The 14,049-nt window shown below is 44.0% G+C and overlaps 1 protein-coding gene across 4 annotated transcripts in view; it reads left to right on the top strand.

Moving 5' to 3' along the window:
- sdk2b (sidekick cell adhesion molecule 2b) overlaps nt 1-14,049 on the top strand; it is a 222,591-nt gene that overhangs the window by 146,095 nt on the left and 62,447 nt on the right. For all 4 annotated transcript variants that reach the window (XM_031842960.1, XM_031842958.1, XM_031842959.1 and 1 more), the window contains exon 2: nt 6,674-6,833. In XM_031842960.1, coding sequence (XP_031698820.1) covers nt 6,674-6,833 — 160 coding nt within the window. The remainder of the gene's footprint in view (nt 1-6,673; nt 6,834-14,049) is intronic.

The raw sequence follows: 14,049 nt of genomic DNA, 5'->3' as shown, positions 1-14,049 counted from the left end.
ATCCCCTCAGTTGTGTGCGTGTCGACTGTGTTTGCACGGTTATTTCCTCTGACTGCACTTATTTCCTCATACAGCACTCGCAGTATCCAAACAAGAGTCTTAAAGTCCTCCAGCGCATCCTAATATAAGCCCCGGCTTTCCCCGCACGCTTTCACCATTTTAAAATTACCCAATTCTTCACTCTACCTGTTGTAGAGAATTCCCACTGACACACATTTGTTTAAAACCGTACAGTACATGGGATTTTGAATGGGAAATCTGGGCCTAAATCCTGGCTGTTTTAGTGTAGCCATATGATCCCCACACACGAGATGCTTCTCGGCTTTGTTGTGTCCCACAATACAGGAATTGATTTGCCTCCACAAACATAACAGCATAATATGCACCACACTGCTGCACTAAGGAGATTTTTTTTTTCTCCCTGGATCTTGTGGGAAATTAAAGCAGCTTGCTCTTTAACATGCACGCACATTACTAAGTACACGCGTACACACAGTTGCGTGTGGAAGAAACGGGCTTTTACACAGAAGTAACAGGATTTGAGAGGCATGTGTTGGCATACATTAAATCACATTTTCTTTCATTTTTATAGTAAATAATCTTTCCCACACCTGAGTACTTAAACTTTTTTTTCCCTTTGTGTTGCTCAGTTTCACAGCATTAGCTGCTTAGTCTAGCTTTGCAAGCCATTATCGGAGGTGGGGAAAGGACTGCTGCGGGGCAAGTGATAAAAGTAAGCATGCAAGCTGAGAGCTTAGCCTGGCGTGGCTAAAGGTTAGCTCGTAGATTTACGACAGCCCCTCTTTGCCCAGGCTGTTTAAAGAGGTAGACACTTTTTCAATGTTCGAGCTGCTCTGATTGATTGTGGTCGCACCCCCCCCCCCCCCACCCATTGGAGGAGAAGAGAACAGGGGAGATGACAGAAATGTGAGTGATATCAGTTTTGAAACTTTTGAAGATGACTGATCATTTTATAAACAAGATCAATGGTTCCCAACCCGTTCAGCTTGTCAGCTCTTTAAAAGAAACCTCATCACAACGCAGGTTGCAGCGACAGAGGGAAAACAAATAAATAACTGAAATATCTGGAGTATAAAAGTGACATTTTTTGTTGCAGAAGCTTTTATCTTTACTCTTATTAATCAGCTTGGTAAACCTCACAGGGTTTTTTTTCTGATCCCTTTGGGGAACCTGACCCTTACGTTGAGAAACCACATCCTAGAATGACTAGAATGGAAACCCCAACACCACACAACAAATCAAATGTAGCTGGGTGTGGATGTGGCATGTATTACAAGCTGACCAGGTCCAGTCTTGTACCAAATAATACTAAAATATAAACAGAAAAATGAATAAATGATAATCACTCATTTTAGTTTGATTAGGTCATCTTCTCCTGCCCACTGAGAGTCACTGTCCTGGACAATGCAGGGGTCTTTGGACCTGCAGCCCTGGAAGACCAGCTAGACCAGAGATTAGTGGCTGCCAGCACGGTCTCATGGGAAATGCAGTGCTACACGCGAGGAGGAGGAGGTGTCACTGAGCCATGAATTGAACAAAAAGGCCCAACATTAATACACTGGAGATGTGCCAAAAGCTGTGTGCGAGGGCAAGATGTATGTCTGTTTGTGCACATGTATGTGTATGTATTGGTGCGTTGGATATGTGTGTGCAAAGACTAGTGGCAATCAGCAGCTGGCCTTGGTTTGAGTGTCTCTCAGGGATGAGAAAAATATCAATTCAGCACACACACTCACACACACACGCACACACGCCTGCCAAACATCTCTCTCAGATACACACAGAACATGTACAGTAATGTACTGACATACATACACGGCCACATTTTGGAGCCACTCCATTTCCCATCCTGCGCACACACACACACACGCACACACACATACGCACTCAGCGAGAGGGCCAGACCAGTGTGCTAAATAAAGACAGACAGTGGAACAGATTTTCACACCCAGTGGGGCTATTAGCAGCTCGGTTAGACCACCAGGAAACTTCCATCCTCATCAGCATCACCAACACATGCATCCAGACACCTGCCGTCAAAAAGTGACTCGTGCACACACGCGCACAAATGATGTTGAAATGAATAAATCCGATGTAGACCCAAACGAGCATCCACGCCCATTTGTTACACATTTGTGATTAATGCACCTGTCGGCTGCGCCTATCAACACCACTTGGTAAGTTTTTGGTATTCAAGTATAACAATTATAAGCACCTGTGTTTGTCTGTATGCGTGCGGCCCCGAGGCTGCACCTGAAATATGTATGCTGTGTCCGGCAGCACCGGACTCCTGAGGATTGAGCTAGGAGGGAGGTTTCTGCTTCACGGCTGCAGCCGCAGCACCGCAGCCTTCTGGGAACTGGAAAGTAGCCCGCGTGTGTGTGTGTGTCTGTGTGTGTGTGTGTGTCGACCGCCTGATTTATCTGTGAAAACTCGGCAGTGTGGTTTTCACCAGGCTAACTACAGCTGAGAAAACGTAACAGCTGTAAAGCAGACGACGTATTCAAAAGAATTTAGGTGCTTTTGTTGAAAAGATGTGTTTTCGTGAAAATCTTTGGATCATATTTCTCTGACAGTGGAAAAAAAACACAAGTGATTTAACTGGCGAGATCATTTCAACACATCTAGCCGCTATTCAGCGTGCATTACCTTGTGTATTTGTTATTCATGAAAGAAAATCCTGAGACAATCCAAAGTAAAAGGTAGTCTGAGGTCGTGGGTTAATTATCATTAAAGTGTCATGAATCTGAAAAGATTCACCACAATGTAAATATTTCATGGTTCAAATGCTATAGAGACGTGATTACTCAAAGTGTTATTTTAATTAGTTTCATTCTTTCCAAACTTGTTGTGTGCGCTCTTATTTTTTGAAAAGAAATATATCTTATCTCTTATAAGTGATTGACAGTGACAATTAAAAAAATGTTATTTTGACCTTTTTAAGAGTATATGGAAGAAAATGGGAGAAATGTCCCTGAATATAACTTGTTATTTTAGAAATGAATTATTCTCAATTATGAATTCCCCCCCCCCCCCCCCCAGGGCAGGCATTTGTACCTGGCACTGCTCTCATTAATGAGAGAGCTGATTTAATTGACTGTGTGTTGCATACTGGGTTGCGAGCGTCCGTCTGACACACTAAACTGCACGACCGCACACACACACACAGACTCACATGCCCCAACTTTGAGTCAACCCGGGCCGCGGCCCCAGGGAGCGTCCTCTGCCATGAGCCGTGCTGTATGCAAATGAGGGGCCTCTATCGCACAATAATTGCTTTGTGTTGCACAGGAAGCACACGGAGGAAGCTCGAGCTGGTTTTATGTTGGCATTCATTGGCATTTCCTGTCATGGCTGTGACATGACACAGACTGTGATACCTAAACCTCATTTATAAATGGTGGTTGTTTGCAGTTTGCAATACACACACCACTTCGGGTGAAGGGTGTTACACATTTATACTCTTCTGGTTATGTGACAAATATAAGAATAATTTCCTTTTGAGACAATATTGCTTAATTATTTAGGAAAGATAATTGCATTCTCGTCACAGAAATCCCTTTCACTGTTGTTACAGTTACCAAAGACAGACGGGTGAAGCTGCCATTCAGTCTTCCCTCACTAATTAGTGTTTGCAAAGCACTGTAGACTTACAGGCACATGTTGTTGATAATTTGTCTAATTTAATTGATGTTCATCATGAGAGAAAGGTGCACATTGTACCTCATGCTGTACACTGTACACTGGCTAAATGGAATAATGTTAAAAAACGGTGAAAAGATAGGAGATGATTTCGGAAAGGGAATCAAAAAACACAGGACATGATGTCCTGTGTTTTGAAAGCAATTGTTCTTGTATTTTCTGACTGAAATAGAATAAACAATTGATCGATTAATGGAACAATAATTGACATATTTATCATTAAAGAAAACAATCACGAAGCTATTGTGTCCCCACGTCCCCGGAGTGTCTTCCTCCTTCTGTGTGTGCTGATTCCACAGTTAGATACCCACTGATGAGCTCTCATGGACTTCCTAATGAGAGAGACTATCAGAGATGCTCATCAGTGATCAATGTTTCCTTTGGCCTCACACCCTGTGGATGAATGAGTATCTGTGTACGGGTGCGATACGGTATGCATGCTAGCGTTTTGTTTGCACATCCCTCTCTCCCTCTCACTGCACTGCTGTCCGTCCCTTCCCTCACTTTCCCCTGCTTCTCTCTATTTTTTTTTGCCTCCCCCCTCTCATTGCCTCCCTTTTATCTTCCCATCGTAGATAAAAGCAAAGCGCGCACCGCCAGGGAATAATTAGTCTCGGCCATCTCAAATCACTATTGCACATCTTAATCTCCCTCACAGTTCCTCTGTGCCGGGCAGAATAGAAACTCACACTGTGTTGGGAGATGCTCAGGCAGTCTATTTTACATTTCGTCTCTCTTTTGCATCTATCAACCCCTCTGTCTGCCATGCTGCTCTCTCATATATAATTGTCTCTTGTATCTCTTAACCTAAGTTTTTTTTTTCCATTTTTCTCCTGGTTCGTTGTACATTCTTCTCTTTGAGGTTTCAGTGCACCGCATGACTTTCTGATTAGCTGTGTGTGTGTGTGTGTGTGTGTGTGTGTGTGTGTGTGTTTTGGCTCCGCTTGTTATTCTTCTGCTGTGAGGAGGCTTTCTTCACGTTTGACCAACAGAAGTGCGGTCAGGATGGCAACGGGCACAGTTTCAAACTCGGAAAAATTCGAGATGGTAATGTGAGTTGAGTCTGACAGATCAACACGGTGTGGCGCTTTATTGAGTGTCCTCTGTCTATTTGTTATAAATATGTATTATCGACGGCCAGCCTCGGGGTCAGCACTGTGCGCAGAAGTCAGAAACCACCAAAGTGCTCTTCATAAATATGCATCAAGACGTTGCTGGAATGTATGAATATTCATTGTTGACTTATTCAGATATGTCATGCACTTCTGCACTGCGAGCAACTACTGTGTTTGTGCTTGTAATTTCTCTTGATCTAGATAATCAGTCATCTTTTTATAACTTCTCTCAACTACAATCGTTCTCATTGTATTAGGTACACCTGACTAAAGCTTCTTTGTAGCCTGTATTTTGTTGTGCTGTTGAACTGTATTGTGTTATACTGAGAGGTGTTTTTAATATTTCTATCAAGACTTCTAACAGCAGCATGAACAAGAATTGCGTCGTTGATCACCAATATTTTCAAATGTAGAACTGGAAACTAAAGATACTTCACCGTGTTGTGTACCTCCATGATAACATACTAAACCTCACGCTATAGAGTAGTGCGATTACCACCAATAAAGAAATCTTGTCGTCGCATGAAGTGCAGTGAAGTCTCGGTAAAATGACGGGGAAAAGCTTATAAATCATCTGTGGCCGCTCACTATATTTTCCCTTCATTCAATATTTTCCTCCCCATTCCTCCTCTTATCAGTCTGACTCCGCTGGATTTGAGCAACCACATATCAGCACTATAGATCATTTTGACAGTTTAATTCCAATGCCTGATTATCAGTCAATTTGATAATTATATTATCCAACCATCCAATTAATGTGTTCTATATTTACAATGATCATCAGGTACGCTCTCCGCTGTTATCCGTCATTAATCAAGGGTGAGAGATTAGAACCGCAAGGGACCTTGGCAGGTTGTGTGTGAGGCCTCTTGATTGAGATATATAAATCTATGTGTGTGTGTGTGTGTGTGTGTGTGTGTGTGTGTGTGTGTGTGTGTGTGTGCGCATCACCCTGTGGAGAGGTCCTTGCTGGTCCTCAATCCGTTCCTTCACAGTTCAACAGAGCGTGTTGGGGAAACACAGAAGGAGCTAAACAGGAGTGGAGGCGAACGAATGATGAAAGGATTTCATGCCTCCTCCTCCTCGGCTCTCCTCCTCTCCTGTCTGCTCCGTCTGGCCCGGAGGAAAAGTGTTGCCCCGTGCCAATGAGTTACTGACACACAAATACACAACAGAGGAGCGCTCCTTCCTCCACTTGAAGCCTCTGCTTCCGCTTCCCTGTTAGCCAGACATACCCGACGCCCCCAGAACAAGCAACTAGGGCCTCACATGAGATTAGGTGTAGCTCCAAACGGGACACATTCAGAAAGGGGCTGTCCATCTGGAGTGCGGCAGCTCGGTGTTGACACGCGAGTGATAATCAAACACAGCCGAGTTTGCTTTGTCTTAGGTGATATCCCAGCATCTGACCATCTACAACCTGTTACAGTCTGATAGATGTAAGCATCAACTTTTCCTCTTTGTTCAAGTCTTCCTCTTCAAATGTTTTTCCGTACTTTGACAACTCGATGTTTGCTCCTCGTCCATGCCCACCTTATCAAGATGAAAAATAAGTTCACAAGAGAATCATTTTGCTTTTCTATCCGTCTTATCTCTCCTCACACTTCCTTGTCGTTCTTTAGTCTGTGTTTTTATGCTCACATTTATTTTTAGGCTCACATTTGTTTTTTACGCTCACACTTGTGCCTCCGGGTTCATGTACGAGTGTGGGATTTGAGAGGAGGTGTGATTCATTGGGATGCTTTTGAGGTATTTTCCCTTTGCAAGATGTCTCGTTATGAAGAAGGAAAAAAAAACAACTTCAAATCCGAACTCTGTTTCTTTATTCTTCACAGATGACGTGCCTCCTTACTTCAAGACGGAGCCGGTGCGGAGCCAGCTCCATCTGGAGCGCAACAGGCTGGTGCTGACGTGTATGGCTGAGGGGAGCTGGCCACTGGAGTTCAAATGGATCCACAACAGCACGGAGCTGACGCGCTTCTCACTGGAGTACAGGTGAGCACGAACTGAATAACTCTGATGAAGAGAGACGAGAACACAAGAGGAGCGAGACGTATTACTGACTGATTGATCGGTCCAATAAATGGGATGGAACATTTTAACTGGTTTGGAAAGCTGCCAGATTTGCACCAGTCATGCAAAGCCAAAACACAAAATACATATTTGGTCAAAATTGAGTCATACCTACCATTTTGACATTTGGGGTTAAACTTGCTAAAATCCTAGCCAAACCACGAAATAGCAGCGACTGCTTCCTGGCTTTATTATGCCCAGAACATACAGAGGAAATTACAGTGACCAATACGTCTTTCATCTCAATGTAGCATGTTGTAGAAATAGAAGATAGAAAATCTATGTTAAGATTATTCTGCTTAAAAAGATTTCAACTTAAGGTAAAGTTAAGGCTCAAATCTCCAAAACCCTCTCTATCCCTGTAAACTATTCTGCATGCACATTTTTTCCCAACACAGCCAGTTATAGATTCACAGAGCGGCCCACTAGATAAAGAGATAGCTCTTGCTGTTGCCTCTGTCCCTCTCTCCTTTCCTCTGGTGGCTCTGTGACCTCTATCACTCTCTCTAGAGAGGCAGCGCACAAGCAAAAAGGCGGGAATGAGAGTTGTGGCAGGAGATAAACCGTCTTTAATGGTAACTTTAAGATCTGGAATGTGGCGAACATTGCTCTTATCTCAGCGAGCAGCGTGTCTCTGAGCGGTGTTTGTGTGTGTGTGTGCGTGTGCGTGTGTGCGTGCGTGCAGACAGCAGTGTACACGAAGCACCAGAGGATTGAAAGAAAAGCTTGTTGACACACACTTTGCTGATCTTAGCCCAACCGTTGTGTTCACATACGGGTGTTTATGTGAAGACAACGGGGGGCCGAACGTACAGTACAAGCAACGTGAGCCCAGTCGATGCAGCCGGGGCCTTTCTGCTGACAATCTCTGGAGACAGATAAGACCAGAGTGGAAACGGCGGATTGCGAAGGGCAAGAGTGACACACAGATGCTACAACATTTGATTAGAACGGACTGCACTTGAGAATACGCTGTCTGCTGGAGCCTCGGGGGATCCCCTTCACTGTTGGGACATTGGGAGAGTGATAGAATGGGTGATTAAACAAACGGTCAGGCAGGAAGCTATGCAGGATTCTGCATGCGTGAGTGAGTGAGTGTGTGTGCACGCTGTGTAAAAGCATGACCAGGTGAAATGGACACTTTGTTGCACTTAAACACTCCGGAGAGTCTGTCTGTGCTGAACTGACACCCCATTGGCTTACAGTTAGCGTTCCTTAATTTCTGTATTTTGACAGCTTTTTGCATGTGAAAAAGCAGTCTGTGTGTGTATGTGTGTGGGTATGCAGCCTTCCTCATTCCTCAAGTCGACCTTTCACTGTGCCAGGAGAGTATTTGAGCAGAACGGACCCCCATATTTAATGAGGTTATGGTAGAGGTCCCCTGTGCTGAGTGCTGGTTTAAATATTGACACCATGCGACTTGACCTTGTGTCCTCTGGCAACCGATCAATGCTGCAAGGTGTGTGTGTGTGTGTGTGTGTGGGCATTGCTATTCAACATGAAGGTGGGAGGGCGCGTGTGTGTGTGTGTGTGTGTGTGTGTGAGATAGAGAGAGAGAGAGCTGGAGGAGGTAAGAGAGTGGCACAATTTTAGCGATCTGCTGTTGGGGAAGTGCCGCATTTGGGAGAGAACAGGCTCGGCATTAACTTCTGTCACATAACACCACATGTTACACATAGTATCTGTGTGCCAGCCAGTCACACACACACACACACACACACACACTTGTAGTCACAGCATTTTGGCCAGGATACTGCTTTCTTTGTTCCCATATATAATCAAATAAAAAGATAACTCGCCAAATTATAATTCAACTGAATTAAGATTGAATATTATATCCAATACAATTTTTGACGTGAATTATCCCGCACATGATGCTTTAGTCGATCGATTAGCTCTGTAAACAAACCGCATAGCGCCACAACTTCCCATCACATGATGGAAACCCTCAGGGACGTTTCTACCTGGCATGCCACCAGTCTTTATGCCGCCAATTAACCTCGAAACTTAATTAAGAGAGTTAATTATTAATCAAACCTCAAGAGTCGTTTTTGTTTTGTCAATTGGTTCTTGGCTGGGTTGGTGGAGTGTAGCCTTCGCTTCCTTTAGGGGATAGTAAGCCTTTCTCCAATTTTTATATAGTAATGAGATAGATGGACAGACTGCAAACAAACAATCTATTCAACAGCCACTCACGGAAGTGTATGAACTAGCATGATGGACATGACAAGACATGACAGTTCCAGCAATACAAGTCCGTGCTGATTGACTTTTCATCTCTTTGTGCTCACTCTCCCTTGTTGTTGTCAATTTTTGAGGAGCGAAAAATGAGTTTCCCCCACGACGCAATCACAACCGACAGAGTGCTTTCCCGGGCCAACTCTGCTTTTTACAATCAAGACAGAAAAAAAGAAAAGAAAAGAAAATGAGATTAACATTTTGACAGCTAGCATAATAGAGTGTCACTTCGATCGCTCCGGTAATGACTGGTCTCTGCAAAATGTGACAATGTGTTCAGAAATTGGCCAGTCCAACAGTGTTATTTTTGAAGCCACAGACAGCTACTGGAGATAGACGCATATACGTACGTCGATTAAGTTGCACTCGTTTATTTCCTGAAAATCCCCACTCCATCTTTCCCGCCTCTCTTCACAGTCCTGAGCTCTCTTTCATCCTTGCTCTTTGTTCATCCTGTCTGCCTCAGATCATTCTACTCGTACGTGAACTACCACCGAGCGTTCAACGTTTTTTAAATTTTTTTTTTTTACAGATATAATTTCATGGTGGCTCTGAACAAATTAACACAAGTTCAATACAATATCATTCCATGTCTGGGGAAAGAGATGACGGGCTCAGCTTGCTAACTAGATGGAGATGAAGGCAAAGCAGGGGGGCAGAGTAGCTGTAGATGATGACAACACAATTAGTGTGTGTGCGTGTGTGTGTGTGTGTGTGCATGATGATTTTGGGTTTCATACCATTTAATTTAATAAAAATATGTTCCCAATAGGATTTTGGCATTGTTCTATTGTTCTGATTCTAGTTCTGAATGTTGTAACTCTTAACGATGTATATAATACCAGCGTGAATTAAAACCACCTTGACTTTCATCAGATTTTGGCGGCCAAAATTCAAAATTCGTCACAAACAATCCGAGCCTCGGAATCAAACAACTGGAGACTGTTAACATGTCTTCCCTTTCGTATCTCTCTTTTTACATTCTCCAGAAATAAGTAAAACACACGAGCCAAAAAGAGTTTGCTTGTCGGCAAGTTGCAACCAGTTGGGAGTCCCGTGTGAATGTGTTCAGGTCAGGGAGGAGGGTTAAGGTGCATGTATGAGAAATGAAATGGCGTGACAAACAAACAAAGCGTCGAACAAGACCTTGAGAGTCAAATTTGCCCCATTGACTCACTTATATTTTCCATCTTGCAATCCCCCGTGTGTGTTGTTTTCTGGAGTTCGGCACGTCTGGCAAATCAATGCATCGCTCTCACCGCTGCTGCTGCTGCTGCTGCTGCTCACCTCCAAGTTCAATTCAAACGAATGCTTTTTTGTTTGAAGTAGAATCCGTGAATAAAGGACACTGAACTGTTTGCAGTGGTCAATGAAAATGGTGATTGTTGTCAGTTGCTGTGGTAGTGACACACATCAGTGGGCCAGTAAAGTCACACAAGGTGGTTTGATAACTCTGTTAACCATCTGTTAGAAAAGTTCACTCCAGCCGATGTAAAAAATCGTTAATCGCAGGACATTTATTCTTGCAAAAAGGAACAGAGTTGAAACACAAACACGTTGATGCATCAAGGCTGCTCGGAGATCTGTCTCCGAGTCTCTGATATTTATACTGAGTAAACAACATGCAGTATTGGCCCGGGGTCATTTACGATAAGGTCTTCGTCACAAAGGATAACGCACACACAAATTGCGTTCACACAGCGTGCACGTAGAGTATCTGGAACATCACTTCAATAATTCGTTCTAGTACAAAGGTCACTTTCTCGTAATCGGGAAGTCATGATCGCAAATCAGCCAGGCGTAAGTATTGCCGCCTCTACGGGTTTATTACGGCTTATTTAGAGTAAACAGCTTGAAGTGTTCTTTTGGCCGTCAACTGCTTCTTAATAGACTAAACATTTGCTGAGACACCTAGTGTCACAGGAAGTTCACACGAACCCATTTGAGGACACAGCTTACAACACTTACAGAGGACATGAGCTAATGTTAAATGTATAACATTCACTAATTATTAAATGCATAATAATTTGTCATTTTGATTTTTCCCCAACACCATCCATATCAAGCCGTCTCTCTCTAGCAGCATGCAACGGAGATAGTGCACAAAAGACCCTCTCCATGCCTCTTACTACATCACATTACACATCGAGATGGCCACCTCTCCGAGTGTATTGTCCGTCTACTACAGTTTCTGTTTCTATGTTTGTGACACTCGACACTCTTTTTCTACTTAATCTTCATGCCCCCCCCCCATCTGCTCTTATTTCTGCACTCCAATGCCCTCATATAAAGCTTTGAAGAGCCCTTACATTGCTAATGAATGCAATGAATGAACAACCAGCCACTTCAACCAGATGAAATGACAGTATCCTTGAAAAAAAAACGAAATCTACCTTTCTGATGCAGGAAAATGTTTAGGTCGACTTTAACAGGATGCGATTTACTTTGATTGCGTCACCGTATTAGTTGTGATCTGATGAGGGGTGATATTCGTGCTAAGGAGGAAGAGTAGCAGTAACATAAAACCACAGGCGGAAAACTTGCCTGCACTCGAATCACCTCATGTCAGTGGCTAGCAGGGCTCGGACGGAGGCAGCCAGGCAGCATCTCTCTCTCTCTCTCTCTCTCTCTCTCTCTCTTTGGATGACCTTAATGGATTCCCCTCTGTAACTACGAACATCAATTTTCTATCTCCCTGGCATTCTCCTCCACAGCCCCCAGACACAATAGCTTTTTTCTTACCTTTCTCTCGCTACCCCCTTTGCACTCGCTCACTCCTTGTTTTTCTGTGGCGGAGTGGAGGGAGTGAGTCCGTCTGAAAGAGCGACAGCGAGAGAGGAAAAAACAGACGCCATTCGTTTTATTATACATGTTTACTGTATTTGTGTACGAGGCCGTGCGTCTCAATGAGTTTTAGTGTGGTTGCGCTGTTGGTAGGTACGGCTGCTTTTTTAATTTGTGATCCTCAGCCAGCTTTATGAAACATAAAAGCGCCTTGGACATCTAATTATGAACAACTCGGCCAAAAGCTCAACCGTTCACATTAAAGCGCTTCTCTCTGATTCCACGGATACTTAAAGACGCACCGTTCACCAGCGCGTTGTATGTGTGTGTATTGTGTAGTTGTGTTGCCTTTGGACTGTTTGGATAATCATAACTGCGGCTGTGTTGATACAGTATGGTATGATTTTGCATAATGTCGCGTATACAGTTTCATATGGTGTGATGGAAACATGCTGGTGAGGTTCCCAAACGTTTAGCGCTGACCTACATTCGGAAGCGGGCTGGCAGGGCTGCTGGTGTCTGCAGGCTATACTCTCTGATTCCAACAGACCCGCTCAAGAAAATGTGCTGCTGCTGGTATTGTATCATACAGTGATTGTGGTACACTGCATGGGTGAAGAACGGGTGAAGAATCACAAGGTGTCAGAAAGGCCTCCGATACAGCCTAAAATGCTGGATCTGGTATCGGCGAGTATACGCGTGTCTACGCACCGATCCGATACCACGTTATCATACCATTTATCACGCTGAGGTGCCGTGCACGAGTATATACGAATCTTCCATCATCGGCTCCAGAAAATAACACGATTGCTGCGTCCGAAATCGACGAGTTGCACATAGGCGGTACTGATCTGTTTAATCCTTCGAATAGATAGAACATATGGAGGTGTTCCCTCTGGACGTGTAGACACATTACCCACTATTGATTTCCCGTAGCTTAAGCCAGAAGCCCCGATTACCTGTCATGTGTTGTATGTGATGGGATCTTGTCTCTTTAAGAAGAGAGAAGACGATCAGAATGAAGACGCTCATCCTATAGAATTTGAAAAGATGATCCCAATATATAAATCAATAGACTTTCAAAGGACGTCTCCTCAAGAGAGAATGCAGTACATTATTGATTTGCTGCCAGCTGCTCTCAGAGACACAAGTGAAGAAGTGGAAACGTGTCACATGGTAGTATTTTACTTGACCTGTTTGCTTTCTGTGATGGCCATTTTTAACTTATGATATGCCCAGCACAAGCATATAATCACCCTATCAGAATAAAGGCGCACAACCCTGCAGTAAATATGTAATTAGCCTGTCAGAAGTAATAATTTGCCACTGCTGTTGCTTAGGTTTATATGGTACTGAACGTACAAGCTGTTGAAGTCTTGCCGCGATGCCGCAGGTGAACTCATCAACGAAAGTGAAATAACATGAAAGTGTTGTGAGAGGGTGATGGCCTCATCGTAAACTCCAAACAATACGATGAGAGTAAAAAACATCACCGCTTCCATAACGAGTTGTGATATAATTGCTGCATGGCGAGAGGCGGCCTTCTGGGTCGGGTTTCAAATGGTTTTGCCGTGTTTAGCAGCGATATGCCGTGAACCCCTAATGACGGGAAGGAAACGCACTGATGCTGGGGATGAAAAAAGACGCGTCATTACCGTGTCATCCCGGATTTACGACGCTTTATGGTGTACCGTGATTTACTGTCATGCATTTAGCGTATAATTACAATGTGCTCTGTGTGTGTGAGGGTTTATTATCTTACAGCATAACTAGCAATTTGAGTAAAATGTTTATTGGAGCTAACCTTTGTCACGGGTTTGATCTTATTATGGGAACACTCACTATAAAGTGCGCTGTAGCCGTCTACAAGGATTGTAGTTTAGCCAATCATACCCTGCCATCCCATCACCTCTCCCACCTTCCGTCTTTTTCGTTCCTTCCATCGTTTCCACACTCGCCGCCGTCCTCCCTCTCCAACCCACTTCTTCCCCGTCGAATCATTTCTCCTGAGTGGGGCTAATTAAAGGGGATCTGACGGAGTGCGCTGACCACAGGAACATCAATCAATCTCTGTCCAACACAGCGACACCCCCCCCCCCCCCCCCCCCCCCCCCCC

The sequence above is a fragment of the Anarrhichthys ocellatus genome, unplaced genomic scaffold, assembly GCF_004355925.1.
Source record: "Anarrhichthys ocellatus isolate YVR2014 unplaced genomic scaffold, GSC_Weel_1.0 scaffold4, whole genome shotgun sequence".
Taxonomy (NCBI): Eukaryota; Metazoa; Chordata; class Actinopteri; order Perciformes; family Anarhichadidae; genus Anarrhichthys; species Anarrhichthys ocellatus.
This window is presented reverse-complemented; position numbering and strand designations above follow the sequence as displayed.